The sequence below is a fragment of the Anopheles arabiensis genome, chromosome 2 (genome assembly GCF_016920715.1).
Source record: "Anopheles arabiensis isolate DONGOLA chromosome 2, AaraD3, whole genome shotgun sequence".
Classification (NCBI taxonomy): Eukaryota; Metazoa; Arthropoda; class Insecta; order Diptera; family Culicidae; genus Anopheles; species Anopheles arabiensis.
In genome coordinates this window covers 69460539-69480277 of record NC_053517.1, presented here as the reverse complement: position 1 = coordinate 69480277, position 19739 = coordinate 69460539, and the positions used below count along the sequence as shown (strand labels likewise).

The window sequence follows — 19739 nt, the reverse complement described above, 5'->3', positions numbered from 1 at the left end:
TATCTTTGACGTAACATCCTACTATGTCGGCCTATACAGGCTTCCTAGACTTATGAGTATCACGCAACGGGAGAGTCGTATTAAAGCTCAGGTTGGATAGTAAGCAAAGACACTTTTTTTCGTGTTTATGTATGGGAGAATAAGTTGTTGATGTTAGTAGTCGAAATTCTATTAAGTTTCCAGATATCTCCAAAGTAAATGACACAGGGCAATACTATTTTTGACGTAAGCTATCAAAAGTCCAAACATACTGAAACTTTGTAGAAGATAGGAAAAAAACACACAACATAGTAATAACTTCCCATATTATCCACCGAAGAGTTGAAAATGATTTCATAAAAACGAACGGTACAATGAAACCGTTACTTTATTGAGCTAATAAAACATTAGAACGTAATTCCTTTTAAGCGTAGATTCTCAGCTCCAATTCTATATTCTACTTCCTTGCGAAGCTGCTGTGAAATAATCGCCCAATGTGGCGACCGTTACTGCAATCGCTCCAAACTTGCGAAATTGAAAAAAATACTTCTCTTGGGTTCTGATCTTAACAACAAAAATAATGCTAAAAACATTTCCCGTAAGAACAACGCAGAAACTAAGCCGACCGAACCGAGAGAACTTCCATAACATTACGGTAAGAGTCTCTCGGTTGATTCTGGTATTAATATTTCACCCGTTTCCCTGCCATGCATGCGTCCGAAACTGCTGGAACCGGCGAAAAAAAGTTCTATGAATAAAAGATGGTCCTCCCGGGGTGGTCCAGTTTCGCCACTCTAACGGAACCGGGCGCCTTCCCAATGGGCAACGCTACCGTACGACGAACCACGCGAAAGAACAAATGACCGCCAACGAAACACAGCGGAACGAACGTCGTGTAGCCACGGTGCCTCGAGGGAAGGGGTGCTGAACGCATATTCAGTGTGTCACTTGTGCAGAAACAATCCGGATAGCGTATCGCATCCATCACACGCTCTTCAGGAACCGTTGGAATTGGCCGGCCCCGATCTGTGGCCGGCCAGAATTGCTGACCGACACGTGTAGCGAATCAATCCGAGCGGATCGGGTGTGCAGCAGCAGCAAGCAAAAGGAGCAGCGTAACGAAGAAGCTTCCACCCCAATACCCCGAATAGTACGAGACAAACGGACGTACATACCTGCTTGTTTGACTGATCATCGCTTGGTGCAACGGTGTTGGCGCTGACTTTGGTAGAGATGAGCTTCACGGTAGACCCGTTCTGGATCATGCTCGAGTTGTTCGGATTGGTCGAGGGCGAGGACAGATAGCGCAGATCGCTCAACGTCGGAATGCCGGCCGTTGTCGTGGAACCGCCGCCCTCGCCATCGGTGACATCACCGACGGGTGCAACGCTTCGCGGGCGGCCTGCGTGCCGACGGTTGCTGTTGGTGATGGTGTTGGTTGTGTAGTTGTTGAAGGATGCGTTCGTCGTCCAGATCGGGGACGAACCCGTCGTTGCCTGTGTGTAGGAGTGCTTTCGCGTACGCTCGATCGTGTGGCTTTGACCTCCGCCGTCCATGGTGCCAATGGCCGTCGAGGGTGGGCAGGGCTGTTTTGTGTTGGGTCCACCGCTGGCAAGAGTCTTCATTGGTGCACCGCCTCCTCCACCGTCTAGAACGTTTTGCATCGACTTTTTGCGCTCGGAGGTGAACGAGATAGTCCCATCGGAGAAGCGATGAAAGGTGAGATTTTCGTCTGACAGGAATGACATTGACGTAACACTAGAGATCTGTGAAACGAAAAACAAGTGGAAACACTTTAGTTTATCCGTGTTCTGGAGAGTTACGAAAGAAACGATGCCAATATTACAACGAGAATTAAAGTATGAAAAGGGGCACTGGGCACGCTAAGGTCTCTGGGGCCTAGTCTAGAACCTATCCACACATTTCATACACAACACACAACATTGCTGCGCAAAGGTGTTAGAAACATACATAGTATCTCTGTGTCTCTATACTTCATTCCTTCTAGTTGTATATAAAATCGAAGTTGGTTTTAGTAATTGTATATCATTATTAAATACGTACTCGATGGTTGGGTTGTTTGTTGGACGTTGGTTACGATGAATAACAGAGACCTCAGTGTAATCCTAATCAGTGATTTTGTGCTCGGAATACTCTGTGATTCAATATAAAATACAACACAAGGGCTATGCTTAATAGCCTGATGTTCTTTCTACCTCATTCTACCTTCTACCTCATTTTACCTCATTGGGCAACAGACAACCCAACTATTGATGTACCAACTAATGAACGGCCCAACCAAAACAAACCCAACCAGTGAGATTCTACTGCAAAATGTGATAAAAAACGCAGTAAAAGACATGCAACCTTAAAAGGTAAATGAGATTGCATTTTTCTTACAATGCGGTAAGTGGGTTTAAGTAGTATCGCTCTTTTTGCAAGAGTTGATAAAGATACCAGAAATACTTAGAACAATACATCTAAATACTGCTTAAGAAAAAAAACACACACACACACAGTTATGTTAGCTGACATAATACGGCAGTGTACCTTAATAATTTCAAGTCACCTAAAGTTACATGAACTCAAGACCCTTTTCAATTTTAATCGATTTCGATTGGAGTTTCGTTACCAAATACACCGGCCCATGGTCGAGTACATCGATCTATTTGCTTACTTGTAACATGATCCGCATCCTCAATCAATCAAACACCAAGGCACTCTTGGAAAGGTGTTACGCATGGTGAGCAGCAAAGTAAGTGTCCTTAATTGTCAGAGCATTCATCAATTAACAAGCTTCTCATTAATCCAATATCATCCATACGGTGAGTTATTTAAGCAAGACGAGCATTTCTCCATTGACGCAGTGCGCCAAGACGGCAGAGTACAAGATTTCTCGTGCGTGCGTGTGCAATTTAGCCCTGTCGGCACATATATTAGATTAAGAGTAGCAATTCAACCCGCAAAACTCAACTCGCCTCGTGCAAGGAAGAAAGAGAGCGCGCACTAAGGTAGAAAATAAAACAACATTGCTGCAAATCGATCACGTGCGAATCGTCCAGGCGGAAGAAAACTCGCTGCAGAAGAAGGGCAACAACTCGTAACACCCCCGTAATAGGATCGTGTTGCAGTTTAAGGCTGCTCTGAATATTCATTGCAAGCTAAGAAGCTAACACGGGTTTCATCCTACTTCCCCAGTTCGAGGCAGCTCGCCTTTTTTGCTGTTTTTTCCTTACTTCAAGGTAGCAAGGCGGTTCACAGCGCTGCCGAAGTACCTATTTCCCACCGACACAAACCCAGATGCATAAGGAAGTGTGCTCCACTTCGCAAACACTATCATTTTCCGGGCCACAGATCCTGGCCGATGTGTTCCTGCAGGTAAACTTTTCTTGCAACTGTGCAACGTGAGCCGGTGCATGCGGCATCAAGGAATGAAGCTATTTAAGGATTCGGTTATGATGCAAGGATGTCGAAAGGCACGTTGTGTGTCGTATGCAGGATGGGAGCCATGTGACAAAGGCAAACGGAAATTGAAATTTAATTGCTGACAAAGTTGAATAGCATTTGCTTTTGAGAACCTTTTTACCGATTTGTATAGCTTTGCTTGTATTTTGCGATAAGCTATGATTCAATGTTTTAATTTATCAAAAGGTATATATCATAGTTATAGGTTTATTATTTTTTTTTGTTCATAGTAAACCGTCAACCACAGCACCACGTTCGAAGTAGTTCGATTATTCAAATCAACCAAATCCTTCCTGGTAAACAAACGCATGCTGCTGTCCGAATTGGTTCATGATATTATGCAACTAGTTTTTTCGTTGTTTGTTTTCCACAACCCACATAGTTGCCATAAAAGCAAATTTACTTTCGTCCCCATGAGCAGCATGTCAGCACGAAGCCGGTAAAGCGGCCCGTTTCCCTGTTCGTGCCTTACGTTTGTGTAAGCACGTTTGAAACCGAACCGGTGGAATATGAAAGCATCGATCCAAGAAAAAAGCGCACAGGAAAAAAGACGACCCTACTTAAAGGTTTAGAGTAAAACAAAGTATGACGGTTAGGCTTCTTGCACAAGCAAGGTTTCCGTGTAGTCTTCTCCGCCGTACGTTCTCATACGATTCCCTCAAGACACTGCCACGGCTCGGCGGCAGCGGAATGCGGAAAAGTGAAACACAAAATCAATATCACATGGCACATTGAAGGACAAAACAGAAAAAAATACTTATCACGCATACAAAAAAAAAAAAAACAACTAAATCGAGCAAAGAGATCGTTCACATTCTTCCCGCCCGAGTGGTTTGCGATAGTTCCCAGTGTTGCTTCCGGTAGGGAACAAGGTACATTTTACGCAAAACGCTCTCTCGTGTGTGTGTGTGTGCCCGTACGAGCGGAAACGAAACGGTGGAGTGGCGAAAGCTGGCCAGCGAGGCAAAGAGCTTAATCAGCCGTACTCCAACATTCCCAACAAATTCCATACCGAGGTGGCTCGCGGCCGATCGATTGTGTCTGCCATAGGGGACAGTCACCTGAGGTGATGTTGACGTGTTTGTCCCCCCCCCCTCTTTCATCACACTTCGCCCCATCGGAACAGGTGCTTCGAACGAGGAACATCATGCTGGATGAACCGTAACAGCTTATAACGGGGAGGAATTTTCACTTTTCATGTACGATGCTTGCTGCCCATCGTGTACTTGCCGTTGCCTGTTAGTGTTGTTTGGTTTCAATATATCGGAATCTATTGGTTATTGCGCTAAGCGGTGGCCGGCAAGCCCTCCCAGCCCTCCACAATCCTCTTAATCCAGTCGTGTGAGCCAGACTGGAAAATGTTCTCTTAATGGACCGTGCACGTGTAATCAGCGTGTACCAATCATGTCCACCCTACATGCTGTGGTGTCCGTATGTCCGTATGGAAGCTAGCAAGCGGTCAAGTGGTTCAACACTTTTTCGACAGCAATGCTTCGAACACGATGCACTCGAAATTAAATCATACGCAACATTTCCCACTGCCTGCCAGGGAGTGTGTTCGAAACGCCGATTCGAATGCCCTTATCAAAACATCAAAACGACACGATCATCTCGGTGCGCAAGCAAACGGCGATGGCACAGTGATTGTTTTGATCGCAAATGCGCTATTTACAGTGGAAACAAAACCGTTCTCTTCAACAAACATCGCTTAGCATCCGGCCCACGGACGCACTGTTTGTTTGTTATTTCCAACACACCGTGTGTAGCAACCGTAATCAATGCAAACACTATCGCTGCTCACTACTAAAATCGATGTTAACCCAACCGGGGTCCAGGACCGGCTCAATGGAAAGCGAAAAAGACGCGATTTCGGAAGTGGCTGCTTAATGAAGCTAGAAACATCACTTAACGTTACGGATGCCATCACCGCTTGTGTGTGTGTTTTTGTCTGTTGCTGTTTTGCAGACTAACCATTTTTGCTAAAGTAAGCGATAAGCTTACCAATTGGTTCGGGTGGAAGGGATCGGAATCGACCACTTGAGTGATGGGCTCCGATTCGCATACAAGAATGCTGTTGTTAGTCACAAATCCTATGTGTGAAAGTGTTTGTTGCAATTGTGTAAAACGTATAAGATAATCTAAAATCTTCAAAGTCAACTCGCACGACTGAACAACATGCCCATCAAGGGATGAAGCGCCGTATAGATCGACCATCCATAAGCAGGACTATGCGTGAGTTGACCAACAACTCACTGAGATAGCCAAGCTCATTAGTAACTTAAGCAGACATAGATATATCGACCATGGTTGTTGTGTGCGAAAGCCTCAAGCCGATAATAATTTTAAAGACAGAATAAGTCTAAAATTCCAAATTCCAAATAAAACTAATGATAAACCAGTTAAAAATTGATCTCTTTCCTAGTTATTATCATGATCTCTTTACTATCCTTCTAGCAATCACCTCTCATGGTTTATGTAATGGAGGCGTGATCTGAATTTGATCAGGAACTATAATTTCGCTTTAAAATCTCTATTTCAACTACGCGGACATGCTGGTCTATACATTCATTCATTCATTCTAGCCTTAAATCTGTGACGGGCATGTTATTGAGTCGTTCGGGTTGACGACTGTAGCGCGGGACCGCCCCTTAGCAACATAAATTCAATAAGTACAATAATGGATTTGATATTTTTATAGATAATTTAGCTATTTTTGTTGTTTTTTTTTTTATTTTGAAAAAAAAACTGGAGACAAGGTTTTCGTGAAATTAGTTGAATAAAGAAAAATGGACCGCACTAACTAATTCAAAACAACTGAAATTTTAATTTAAAACGCAATATACATTACTTCTTATCTATACCTTGTGTACGTTCGGTGATAAAATTGAACAACGCACACGGCAAAGGAAGGCACCAAAACAGATAAACGAAATGCACCTAGTACAACCTACAAAACTTTCTGACGTATGATTTACACGATATTTTAATTGAAAAATGATGTCACCACGGCTGCAAATTAGGTACAAATGGTGCAGAATGTGGCAGAACATCCTGTTTTCGCCAAACCCAATTTTAGTACACTTATTTGCAATTGCAATCGTAGTGCCAGTATCGGGAAAACAAATTCAAATGCCATCCGCTGCGAAATCGAAGAACTCATTAAACGACCTTTGGTAAAGGTGAAGGTGAATGTCAGCATTTTCAATTTCAAAAGCTCATAAACCAACTCGTTGCAAGGGGAAAGGAACGTGCTGCCGCATCGTATCATGTCACATCAATCGATAACGTGCACTTTTTTAGGTACAGTTTCCCCCCCGGACGCTACACCAATTCAATGCATCGTACAGGTTTGCATAACTTTTAAGCTTTTCCCTTGCGTAATAGGTACACGTTTTGAGCTAGACAACACTTACCGACTGTTTTGGCTCCTTATTTTTCCATTTCATGTTGCCACTGGTATGAAGGTCAGCAGGGAACTGGGGGAGCAGTGGTGGGGTCGGGTAAAATTCGCCAAAACTCGTTCTGCCTTGGTTCTGTACGCTTTACATGGACGCTCACATAACACTCAATAGCACATGCACATTGGACGATTTGATTGAAACTTTCGTTAACAAAATAAACACAAATTTTGAAATCCTGCTTCTGTTCTCACTTTTTTTTCGTCACTTTCGTTTGCACTTTATCGCCGTAGGGCGATCACCGCACTGCTCGTAGGTACCGCAGCATCAGTCGCACTCATGTTGATTTCGCAAGGAAAACCATCACTCATTCCTGGAAAATGGGAGAGGAATTATGGAGCCGCCTGGGAAAAATGTATGCCTTGGCTGTCGCAATGTTGCCGTGGATGGCGTGTCGGCAGATTTTCGCAATAGTTTGCAAGTGTTTTCGTTGACATTCAGCGAACACAAAGTCTCACACAAGATGTTGACGTTTTGCTTGTTGTTTTTTTAAAGCTTTTTTTTGGGGGATAAAATTCGAAAAGAAACGTGGCAATGTTTTGTGGAAATTCGTTGGCGTTCCTTTGTCCGCTCGGGCATCTGGGTGTTGGTGTTTCGCTAAACAATAGCGCCCGCTGCCGCCGCCGACAACCGTACAGACAGAAGGGAACCAGAACAGAAGGGGCCACCACGTAGGTTAGGGACGGCTAAAGCCGGTCATCGTACACAATCCATTGCATGATTAATTCAACGTCTATAAATGCTCACTATAAAAAAACGTGCCATGCACAGGTGCGGGAAAACCCTCGCCGAGTATGCTGCATGACCGTAACGTAGAAGGAAGGCGAAGCGTTCTCATGCCTTGCGGTACACGTGGGGCGGCGCTAAGGGAGCTTTTGATGGTTCACGTGTTGTAGTGCAGTAAAGTTTTATTCTCCCACAGCAATATTTTGGCATAAAAAAGAACTTTTAGTTCGGAGCGCCTGCTCGAAGCGTTACAGCTGATGTGACATAAAATTAAATTAACAAGATAATTTTGTTTTCTGTTCAGTTGTATGAAGAGTGTTAAATAATAAATAAAAACAAAAAAGATGGTCAAAAGAAGAATTTTTGAAATAGAATCGTCACATAGCATTAGAACGTTCCTATGATTTGCAAACCTTTTCATCTACACGATGTGTGACCGATTTAAAGTAAATTTGCATACACTTTTTTTAAACGATTGCTATCTTGCATTGCTCTTTGCTGTCGTCACTTGTCCGTTGTAGCCGTGTTGCTATTGCACCTCCAAAAAATACCACGTGTGAACTAAACCACACAATCGACCCGCAGCTGATGTCATAACCCTCCCTTTAAGTGTGTGTAGCCATCTACTCCGTCCCTTCGACTTGGGGCTAAAACGCACACACATTCACACACAATAGTTCCCGATCGTGACCGATCGTGCAATGCGCAGCTTGGATAACTCAATTATGCAGAGATACGGATGCACTTTGGCTAGGAAAGATCTGACTTAACAGCATCTTCACTTTGCGCCCTCAAACGTCTTTCAGTGTGGGATGTGGGATCGCCCGAGCAGGCTGACAAACAATAACGAAGATGAAGAGCTGCAGCTTAATTGTGAGTACGGATAGGAGGAGATTTTGCAACGGTGGGCGTTTATTTTGAGATGTCTTCATCTGCTGTTATGCTGTTGTGCTGTTTGTTCAGGCTTTTGTTTGTGTTTCGCAAAACCGGACGCGGAAGTTTAGCGGCGGACGAGACAGACGGCTGTTCGGAATGGGCTTTTCTGCAAGCTTCGGTTTCGACCATGATGAACACTGTAAAGAAAAGCGGAGATGAGAAGGAAAAACATCAGGTAAGTATGCTGCATGTGTAAGCAAATATGGTAAGACAAACAAAACTGCCTCACCGGAAGTTTTTTCGAAACGTATCAATAGAAGCAGTAAAAGGGGAAAATACGGAACCGAGGATGCAATCGGTAGATAGTTTGTAATCACAAGTGAATTTGAAGGAAATGTTGTGAAGATAATACCCTGCACTGCATAGGTATAATAATAATTATTATTTTTACAAAAGATAAAACTAAAATGAAAGCTTATGTATGTGTATACCGTGTGGATGGCACAATTGAATAAAAGTATTTCGTCGAGAGGATGTTAAAAAAAGTTTATAAAATACTATTATGATAATGCATTTGTAAGACAATAGAACGGAAATGTATACTGTACTGTACGCTAATGAAAATATGCATCACCGGTAAGTCCCAAGCAATAATGATCGGAACGTGACAATCGTATCAACATTAATATAAACTGTGTGGCAATGCCATCGCTTGCCAGCAGTAGCTATCGAGCGAGTTGTTGGGTGATAAACAACCCCACTCAAGTGAACTACAGAGTATAGATTCAATTCCTCTGTTTTGTTTACTACTAGTTTCAATGTAAAAGCAGTTGTTTCAATAGGGATAAAGAGTTAAGAAGCATGTGATGTTCATGTTTTGATGTATGACCTTTTAAATGATATTCTAATAACGTATTGCGTATTTCACCATTATACAACTTTACAAATTTAATATAAAGCACAAACAAGCGAATTTTGGTAAATCATACCATACTGGTTGAACCACTAAAACTAAAACCTAGACTAGAACCACTTAAAAACTGGAAGGGTATCATTCACATTGAAACTTTATTTGTGTACACACAAATTAACAAGTCGCCCGAGCTGGGATCTATTTACATTCAATTAAAATCTGAGGAAATGGACGAAGGAAATGAAAAAGGTCAGAGCAGATAAATGTTCATGTAAATAACGGCACTTGCTACAAATAAAAATGCTAGGTAATACTTTTAATTGTACGAATGTTCAATTTTTCTAAAATTGTTCTTCATTTTGTGATAATGAGTGGAAAATTGAGTTATTAATTAGGCAACATTATGTACTCTATGTAATATCTGTTTTAACCTGGAGAACTTATTACGTTTTCTGCCTCATTTAAAATAGATTTCGTTCATAATAGACAGGCGAAAAATAAGATTTTCATTACTTAATTGATTATTTTACTGAGCTATCTTGGTTGTCTAGGTAAGTTTGAAGTTGGTTACTTTCATTCAGTAGCGTTTGTCATTAGTCTATCTCGTCATTTATATAGGATGCCTTACAACGGTTAGTAATTAAATCTCCACGTTTGCCAATTAAATGACTGAAGTTCTTTGAGCGATATTTATGAATTCAATAAATTAAATATATTCAAGATGAAATGGCAAGCTCATTTTACAAATGCATCCAAATTTTACATTAAACGAGATAAACCTTTTTTTGATACTGATCAATTTATAGCTCACCAAACCAACGCACTTCCAAATCCGAATCAGAAATCAGAACACAAGGTGACGGAACTGTTAGACAACTTGGGTGAAACCATACTTCAAAAAGTAGAAACATGTCCCTGAACTACCCCACAATCGCGACGCGTGTGTATGTTACACGCTGCACGCTTCATTTCTTCTTCGAGCCTCCCGCCTGGCCGTGTGGAACAATGGGTAATAAAGTGAAATATGGACTGCACGTCGGTAAATATCACCGTATCACGCACACGCCCCCAAGGTAAGCTAGTAGTAGCACTAGCAATCGCTATCACCACCGCCGGAAAGTGGCCTCTACATCCGAAGGCGAAAGGAAAGCAAAACTCCCGCAATTTACATGGTGGCGGCGGCTATTGGTGGCGCCCTGAACTCATCATCCGACAGGTGAATCGAGCGCATCAGCAGGTTGGGCCCGATAATTCGCCACCATTGCCATCCATTGGCATCGTTGACCGGGGTGAGAGTTTTTCATAATGGACATTCGAAATCGATGCGGCGAAATCGAGCCCGAGGGGTCAAGCACGATGGCAAGAAGCTGGTCTCGATTGGAAGTGAAAAGGCGATCATTAGCCCAGTGACACTGTGATCTCAATCTTTCCTTCGCCACCCACATTTGCCGCCCCATGTTCTCCTGGCCGCATCGAAACGATTAAGTGCAATCGATAAAAGGCGTTGGTTTAACCTCTCTCCAGCAACCTGTCGAGCAGTTCCGATTCGGAAATGGGCCTCGGGGTTGGCCGGAAACACGACACCGAACAGGTCCATTTACGTTTCGACTCAAGCGACATCATCTTATCGTGTTTGCTAACGATGATCCCGAATCCGGTGGGTGCGGTAGTAGCCGGACGGGCAAATGATTTTATAGCCGTGTAGGCACGATCTGCCGGAAACGTTCCGACACGCTACACTGGAAACGCGATTGGTTTTTTTTTTTGTTGCTGTTGTGTGTGTCGTGCTGCAATTGCAATCGATGCACTGCGAATGAGAATGCGTGCTGCCGCACCTGAAGCGGAAGATGATCGTCATCGGTTGATAACCGTCAACATTCGCTGGAAGTGGAATGCAATTCATCGTTTCCTCCCTGTCTCTCTCCCCCTTTGTTGCGTACCAGTTGACCTTGTCTGAGGTGCGGCCAGTCGCGCTCTGAGCTTCGAGCAACAAACAGGTTATCCCGTGCTGGATGATTAGACGGTTTCACCTGAGCGTGCTGTGCACGTACTGTCTCACCTTAACCACCGGAGGGTCTCCCACTGCTCGGGATGCTAAATTCCCAGAAAACAGCACTGAGTAAGAGTACCAGGGACGCACACAAGTGAGAAACCATTAGCATCATTTGCGTTTCGAAACGGTTCGAGCGGAATCTCCCTTGAATGTGCTGGAGGCAAGGATGAAGATGAAGAATACCTGAAGCTGGGCGGAATGTGTCAATGGAGTCGCCATCCATTTCCTCGCCCAGCGCCCGGAATCACTTCTCCTTTCGTTAGCGACCTGGTTTTTGGTTTCCCAATCCACGACGGGGGATGCGGGTGTCCATGTTTGCCGAACGAATTCGCACACCTCATTGACGCTCCATATTTAATGACACCCCAACAGAGCACGTGTTCGCGCGCACAGGAAGGAGGGAGATTTGAGATCAATTTGTAAATGGAAACAAAACGACAGACCGGCAACAGAAATGGAAACGGAATCGAGTTAGGCTTTTAGCAAAAATTGAAGCTATTGTCAGTGTCGGTTAGGACAAATAGTAAGCTCTTTATTGTAGTGCGCTAGCTTTCCTTTCACGTGTAAATAGAACGTTTTTAGATGTTTTATTTGCTGAATTTGGTAAACAAGAGAAAAGTTTAAAAAAATATAATTGTAAATTATTGCAGATACACCGGATACAATTAAAATTGATTATGTGTTTGCTCGCGCGGCAACGTAATGGAATAAATAATGAAAAGGTAATGATGCGAGGCGGATAAACACGACGGTACCCAATAACTTAGGCCGGTTTATAAATAAACATGGATTGGCAATTAAATGACAAGACAGTTGCAAATTCTTCATAATGTTCAATCATCATCACACTCTTTAGTAAACAAGACAGTTTTTTAATCTATTCTATCCAATTCTTTTGTGAGTAATGTTTTAAAATTTTAAATTCTTATTACAATTACGGCTAACACAAAGGCTTATGTTACATCGTAGAAAAGTTTTAGATATTTTCTATAAAGTGTAATTTTGACTACCTTTTGTTTAGTTTAATTATTGAATTTGATAGAAAGCTACATCCTTTGATAATTTAATGAAAGAATGTTTAAGTTTTAAAGTAGAATGTTTTATGTAAGAGTATAGATTCGTTTTTCAAGTGGCACGATTGTTCTTCTGAAATCAAAGCATGTTCTTTTTAAAGATAAAAACCTTAAAAAAGGTAAAACTTAAAACATGAAATAAAAAACGAAAAAATCATATCCGTTTTCTTTTTAGAAACAACAAAATAAAAATAAGGAAGCTAAAATGAAAATGTTTTCCATTACTAGCTTTTCTATTCCGAACGATTTACAAAATAATGAATGATCACATTGCTGCATTTTCTCATTACTTAAAACAAACATGAAAAGCGCGTACTGTCATGTGTCATTTAACAGATTGAGACGTATATGTTGAGTGTTTCGTATTTGCAACAAGAATGAGATAAAACCGGAATTAGATTATCTACTATTTTCGGGGCTAGTGAAAAAATGTTCCTTAAGTTTTACAAAATACTCATAACATTGATGTGAAAAATGATTAAAACTTAGAAATAAAGTAATATCCTAAAAATAATGAGCGCAGCAATCTGAGTTTTCTTATAGTAATAACTGATAATGCGATTATTTAAAGAACATTACAAGTCTAAGGTCTAATAGTAATAGTAGATATGATAATTGAGATATGTTTGTTTTCGCACAAATAAAAAATAAACACTCGCAAACTTGTATGTATACCTCATTAAGTCCTCAACTGTGTCATTTGTGCTCAAACTGTGCCTCTTTAACAAGAAAGCTTCGATCTTGTTACCAACGTCATCAGACATTTAAAAAGTGTTTGTAAACAATCCACAAATCAATCGAATTGTGCATAAAACATAAAGAGCCTCATTCTCACATTACAAAACTTTCGACATCTTGCAGCAACCTCGACATCAACCTTTAGGAAACACCTAAAAAAAGATGCCCACATTCAATTATTCCCATGCCTCTCCACATGACCGATTTGCGTGTACTTTACCCCACCCCGATGGGAAAGTGGTAGCGAGCGAAAAGAACGATTTGTGTGTTAGTTGCATCTTTCAGCAGAGGACCGTGAACAATGGAGCTTTCGGACAGAGGGCCCTCCCCGTCCGAATGCTGGATCGTGCCGCTTGGATCGTGTACGCCTCTAGCATGGATGCGTATGTGTGGGACGCACAGTAGATCCGCTACGCGACGCAAACAACAAAGTACGAAACAAACACACCAAACAGCAGACATTACCGAGCAGAATGTGCACAGTCTGCTGTGGTGCGTGTGTTTGTATGCGCAAAATAGACGATTATTTTACCGACCTTCCCTGTCACCCTACTCCGGGTACCTTCGCCCGTGATCTCCCTCATTGCCGCCGAGGCGCCAAACCAAGCGAACGCAGAAACGCAATCCACTTCAAATGATGAGTTACGCTCATTACGCGCGCGTCCCGAGGCGCACTCTCAGTGGTCACCGGCGGGCTGTGGATCTCGCAAACGGTTGTTGAAACGCAGGCAGGTGGCTGCCAAACCTAAACTCTCCCTTCCACCTTCAATCGCGCGGTACACATCACCTCCAAGCGTCATTTCGCAGCACACACACACAGCACAAGCTCGAGCTCGAGCTTGTCTAAACGAGATGGAGATACTACTCAATGCCATGCGTGTCTGGTCCGATGTATGGGGCGGTTTGGTTTTTTTTAACCCTACACAACCCAGGTGACCCTTGAGGCTCGGTCTCTGTAAATGCGTTGGTACGGATGAGCGAGTGTAAGGTGTTATTTGACCCTCTGTCAGAGTTCGATATTTCTGAATTTTGGTTATTGGACCGTCAAAATACTTCTAAAAATATTTGATTTTTACATTTGATGATTTTTGAGGCAAAATAAAGGAAATTTGATTGAAGTTTTTTTTTTTTAATTTCTACTATTACATCAGCTAATGTTTGAGCATTTTTTTTATTTTTAAATTGCTTCAAAAGCATAAATTTCATTAGGAAATTAATTAAAGCTAAAAGCTTTAAATTAATTACAATTGTTAACACTTTAAGTTACAAATAATCTGACTTGATGCTTAGAATACAGATTTTGAAAAGGGGAAATTAATTAAAGCTTAAAGCTTTAAATTAATTACAATTGTTCACACTTCAAGTAATAAATAATCTTGATGCTTAGAATACAGATTTTGAAAAGGCCACATGCGAAACAACAGACAGTGTTAAGATAGAAAATTATGTTTGATTTCTGCTGAAGCATCTTGCGATCGCACCTTCACACAAGCACAACACAGAAATCAACCACCAACCCGACTCCCTCCAACCGCTTAGTACTTCCACGCGCCCTTCAGCCAAACTTCTTCACAATTGATTTATGCTGAAAACAAATTAACAACTCTCACACCATCGCACATACACATCATCGGAGGGCTAAATGCTGTCGCGGATCCCATCAGCATCCCCTGCGCACATTCTTGAAGCGAGGTAGGGGAGGGGCTCCCTGCTACAACTTTGCCGATTACGTCGTAGGTACGTGGACACGCGTCGGATTTCTTTGGGAAAGTTTATTAAAAACTTCGTCTGTAGGCATCCCGAGGGCGGAGTACACGCATGACCAATGCAGATAGGTGGTCATCTTCCAATAAGATTGGTAAAGATTTATGGAAATTCTTGCACACATTCTAGCCCAGTTCGTTATCCAACGTGTTGGCACGTGTCCGCTTATCGTGGAGCCGAGATGAAGGTCGTCGTAGGCAATGTGGCCTTAACGAAAGTTTCTTAATTAAACTTCAGTGCTGCAGGAAGTTCGTAAGGTTTTTTTTATCGACTGATTAGCACAACGGCGTAAGAGCATTGTTGTTATCGATATACATTAACATATTTTAATAACCTGTAGCGATCGATTACATCAACAAAATCCTATAGCAGAAGGATGAAACTATTCTGGTCGATTTCTCAAGCTTTGTTGAGAGCATCACTGCATAATAAAAGATGAATAGCTCCTCTGTACCGTGGCTTACGGGGATATAATTAAGAAAATCTCCAAAGAAATCTTACCTTATGATTACAAACCGAACATCTTAGCTTCCCGGTCGGATTTCAGCTTCAGCATCTTACGTAAGCCGTTTGTGGTGCAACTGGAAAAGCTAATATTATATCTCTCAACTAGCCTCAACTTCTTTGGGTCTTACGGGATGAAGCTTACTGCTCCAAAAAGTCCAACGCGCTGGTACCAATTTTAGCCGCGTCAAACCTAGATTTTGTTTTCCTGCTCCGACCTTCGCGCTAGTTCGCGTACGGTGAACGGGCCATCCTCAGGAATAGATTCACATTCGCCCGCCACCCAGCAAAGCACGGCACGGTTCATGGGAAAAACTAGCACGGGTCAGCTCGGAAACGAACCAATCACTTTTGCTATAATCAAACGATTAACCGTTCCGCGTGGCAATAAATCACCGGCATTTGGTGTGGCTGGCGGTAAATCAACAATTATCCGCGTGTGCATCGTGTCGATTTGCGACCACAGACAGACTGCGCGGGGCAAACCGATGATGCCAAACCAATACACCGACGGGAAGTGTACTTTTCCACCACATTTATACTGTTGCTCACGTTTGGGTAGAGGGCGGACGGGTTTCGGTCACTAATTTATTCACCTCACAAAAGCGACGATGTTGGGGAATCATCGTTAGTGGATTGGAGGTCGGAGACCCACATACACATAACCGGAAGGAGCAGGGTGCGAATATAGGTGCGGTGCGGCTCGGGTAACATTTCCGCAAGGAAGAACCACGAACACAACACCTCACTTATGCCGCTTTTCCGCGCTCGTTTAGGCCCACGTTTGGTGAATGCTGAAGGGGTAATTGCAAGTAACCTTCCTGCCACCGATCGATCGTCAACGAACCTCCCGATCCGTGAACGCGATGAATCGTTCAGTCGATTTGCTTGATGAGAAGTATTTACAGCCCAATAAACTGAGATGCATATTTTATCGTTTTTGCATTATCACCTGCATTATCTGCGTTATCACCATGGACTGGCCCTTCTCGAGAACGTCCGCCATTCGCCCGGCTGAATCAACCTGAAAACGTGATACGATCTCCCACTCGAGGAAGGGGAAAAAGTAGATCATGTTGTGATCGCGGACGTTTGTCACATGACATAAATTGCACTCGATGCACGTTGGGATGACGTCCTGCGTTGTATGTTAATGGCATCCCGCGTCACAAAGCCGCAAACAATTAACATTCAATTCACTAACGTGCGTCTTCCGATTGACTCATCCACAGCGGACCGCGACACAAGAACCTTCGGATGGGACAACGGCCACAAAAATGGGCAGAAACGGGGGTCCGTGAACTTGCGACTGCTCGCTTGTAATGAGAAGGGAAGGAGGGAAGGACCATTTTTAGCCATTCGATTGCTTCTTTCTGCCGTCTCATACCCAGATAGATGGACCCCGCGGTCGTCCGCGTAAAGCTTGCCCCCCGTTCAGGTGAAGTACACGCTTCGACGGACGGCTTTTGCGGAGGCTCATCTTCGTTCCGGTGGTTAGCTCGGACGGGGAGGGGACGGTCCGGTCGCGTACCCACCATCAGTAACACAAGCGTTTCCTCGCGCCAAACCGCAGCTCATCGTCAGCTGGGAATTAATTGGTTTATAAGTATGATGACCGTAGCAAAGTTGAGGGTTTATACCGTGTGGTGGTGGTGAATGTTTGGCCACTTCTTCCTATTCAGACCGTGTAATTCGATATGCGTCTAAAGATGTACTAATGAACACACGTTTAGCGGCTTCCTACCGTTAAGAATCTTGTTTTTTCTTCTATCCTTTACAATCAAGAGAAAATGATTGATTTCCAATCAAAATAATTGCTTGATAGAACAAACAAGTTCACCCTGTTTTTGTGATGCCGGATTTTACGAAATCTGGTGCAATCTCAATGAACCAATCAGTAGAGTTATGGACAATAGACCCCAGACAATTACACTAAGCCCTGCAAAGCTTCCATGTCATCCAAACCACCACCAGCGATGAAAGATGATCCAGAGTGAATTAAAAAAAAAACAGTCACACATTTAATCGCCTCACTAGGTAAGCCTCGGCGTAATTGATCGGTAAAGGATCATCCCGCAAGGATGCCCAGGAAATAGGGACGGCAACGGACAAAAACCGTTGCGTTTTGTTTGGCTGGCTGGCAGTCGCACATGACGGGCTTCTCGTTCCAATTAAACCACTCAACTATGCACACCATGTGCGAGACCAACTTATTTAATGCTATCCTTCCCGCGGGGTTCTTTTCTTTTGTGTCCTCAAAAAACACATGTGCGACCCTTCTTTTGCGTTTATTTTCTTTGCAAACAATACGGTGAGAGAAGAAAAATTTTCTGTTTTAATCGTATGAACTTTCTCCGGTTGTTCAGCTTCGTTCCTTTTTCCTATAGTTGCAGTAGGTAGAACAAAAGCTTGTGCAATCTCGAACCTTTCTAAAGTTTCATTGTTCAAGCCGATTGAATATTTCATTTGATTTTCAAACTAAATAGATTTGAATGATTTTAAAACACAAGGGGAACAATGAATAACAAAATTTTCTTTAAAACGATCAGATTACGGACCTGTTTATTGCGTTGACACTGTTTGAAGGATCACCAAAGGGTTTTTACATATATGTACACAAAGAGCATCGATTTCTCTATAAAATCTAAATTATTTACGTTATTGTGAAAAATGGTACAAAAATGCCTCGTTCGATCGATACGCATATAAAATATGAACAGAAACACGCAAAGCGATTCCCTATGCACCATCTACTATCGCTATGAACCCAATGAACCAGTCAGTCAGCTGGGTGTTCAACCGTAACAGCTACCGAAATGGGTATGGTTCGAAAAAGGTTCTAAATTGGATTGTCATCGGAGCCACCAGAATGGGAGAGTTCCCATTCTGATTCCACAATTGAAAAAACTGATGCGACCTGACCCCAAATGTCAAATTGCCGTTCTGGTAGTGACCTTCGGCACAGGTGAGAACGGAACATAGGAATGATACAAAATCAATGTTGATTTTTATTGAATTTAACGTCTCGCACATGAACCCTTAACGAACCGCCCCCGAACACTGCACACCAGAGAATGTGGAGCCCTTGGGATGGTAAGGGCATTTCCGGCCTCTAATGCACCTGTACGCACCAGAGAGTGTGCGTGCGTGCGGGGGTTGAATTGTTATGCCGGAAGCAAACCAATGTGCGTCCGTTCTCGATTTGCCTCGCCCTGAACTATCCCGGCGAAGGCAGTGGTTCTGAATCGTGCTCGTTGTTGGCGGCTTCGTGATCGTCATCGTATTTACCTTTGCCAAACATTCAACGGCCCCGGTGTACGGCGATTCCCCTTTTTCTTTTTAAATGTGTCATTCTGGCTGCTACAAATTCCCTCGCCGTCGCCAGCAATGGACGACTTCTCACATGGACTCTCCAAAGACTGTTCGTGCAGTGTCTTTCGTTTAGGAAAGTAACTGAGTCGGAACTTGTGCCAGGGCTGAGGTATCGTATTAAAAGAAGGGTGGAAAAAACACATCGCCTCAGAACGATTCACCCGAACACTGGTGAATAATTCATAATTACTTGAGGCGTTCACGCATCGCAACCCACACCGCCACATGGTGAGAGATGGCGCCCGGTAGAGGAAGTGAGATGCGATCACAACGAAGAGAAGAGGCTCGAAAAAACGCCCAAAACCGGGAAGCTCATTCTGGGCAGACTGGCTTTACTAGCAGACAAAGCATAAATGCAACCGAGTTCTGCGCCCGAATACAGAAAGCCCCTTGTGTAGCTCCTTGGATGACCGGTACCGACACTCGGAGGGCAAACCGGCCATCAAGAAAAGGAAAGAAAGCCAAGGGCTTCTTCTTGCAGGCAGGTAACAGCGACGATCACCTGCTGACCGGGTTCATTTCCTGTTCGAAGAGGATTTTGTTCAAGTTTCTACCACTTTTTGCACTTTGTACTGTTTGAAGACGAGGTACAATTACGTCCGATAGGTACAGACTGTAACATTTGGTTTAGGTCACATTTGGCTGACTGCACCAGGAAAAAGGTGCCAAAGTTACATGCCATAACAATAACAACAAAATAACTCAGTCAGGTTAAGAATGTTTGTGATCCAACCAGAGACTTAAAGTGACTGTCAAACCATTTTTTACCCAAAGATGACCAAAACATCTTCAATAAATGCCCACAAATTTGGATTTCC

General features: G+C 43.0%; 1 protein-coding gene across 2 annotated transcripts in view; it reads right to left on the bottom strand.

The window, feature by feature from the left end:
• LOC120894686 (sodium- and chloride-dependent neutral and basic amino acid transporter B(0+)) overlaps window positions 1-19739 on the bottom strand; it is a 53448-nt gene that overhangs the window by 30500 nt on the left and 3209 nt on the right. For both annotated transcript variants that reach the window (XM_040297437.1, XM_040297445.1), the window contains exons 2-3: window positions 6858-7215; window positions 1155-1745 (exon numbers count right to left, since the gene is read on the bottom strand). In XM_040297437.1, the coding sequence (XP_040153371.1) occupies window positions 1155-1745; window positions 6858-6890 (624 nt within the window). In that variant the 5' untranslated portion in view covers window positions 6891-7215. The remainder of the gene's footprint in view (window positions 1-1154; window positions 1746-6857; window positions 7216-19739) is intronic.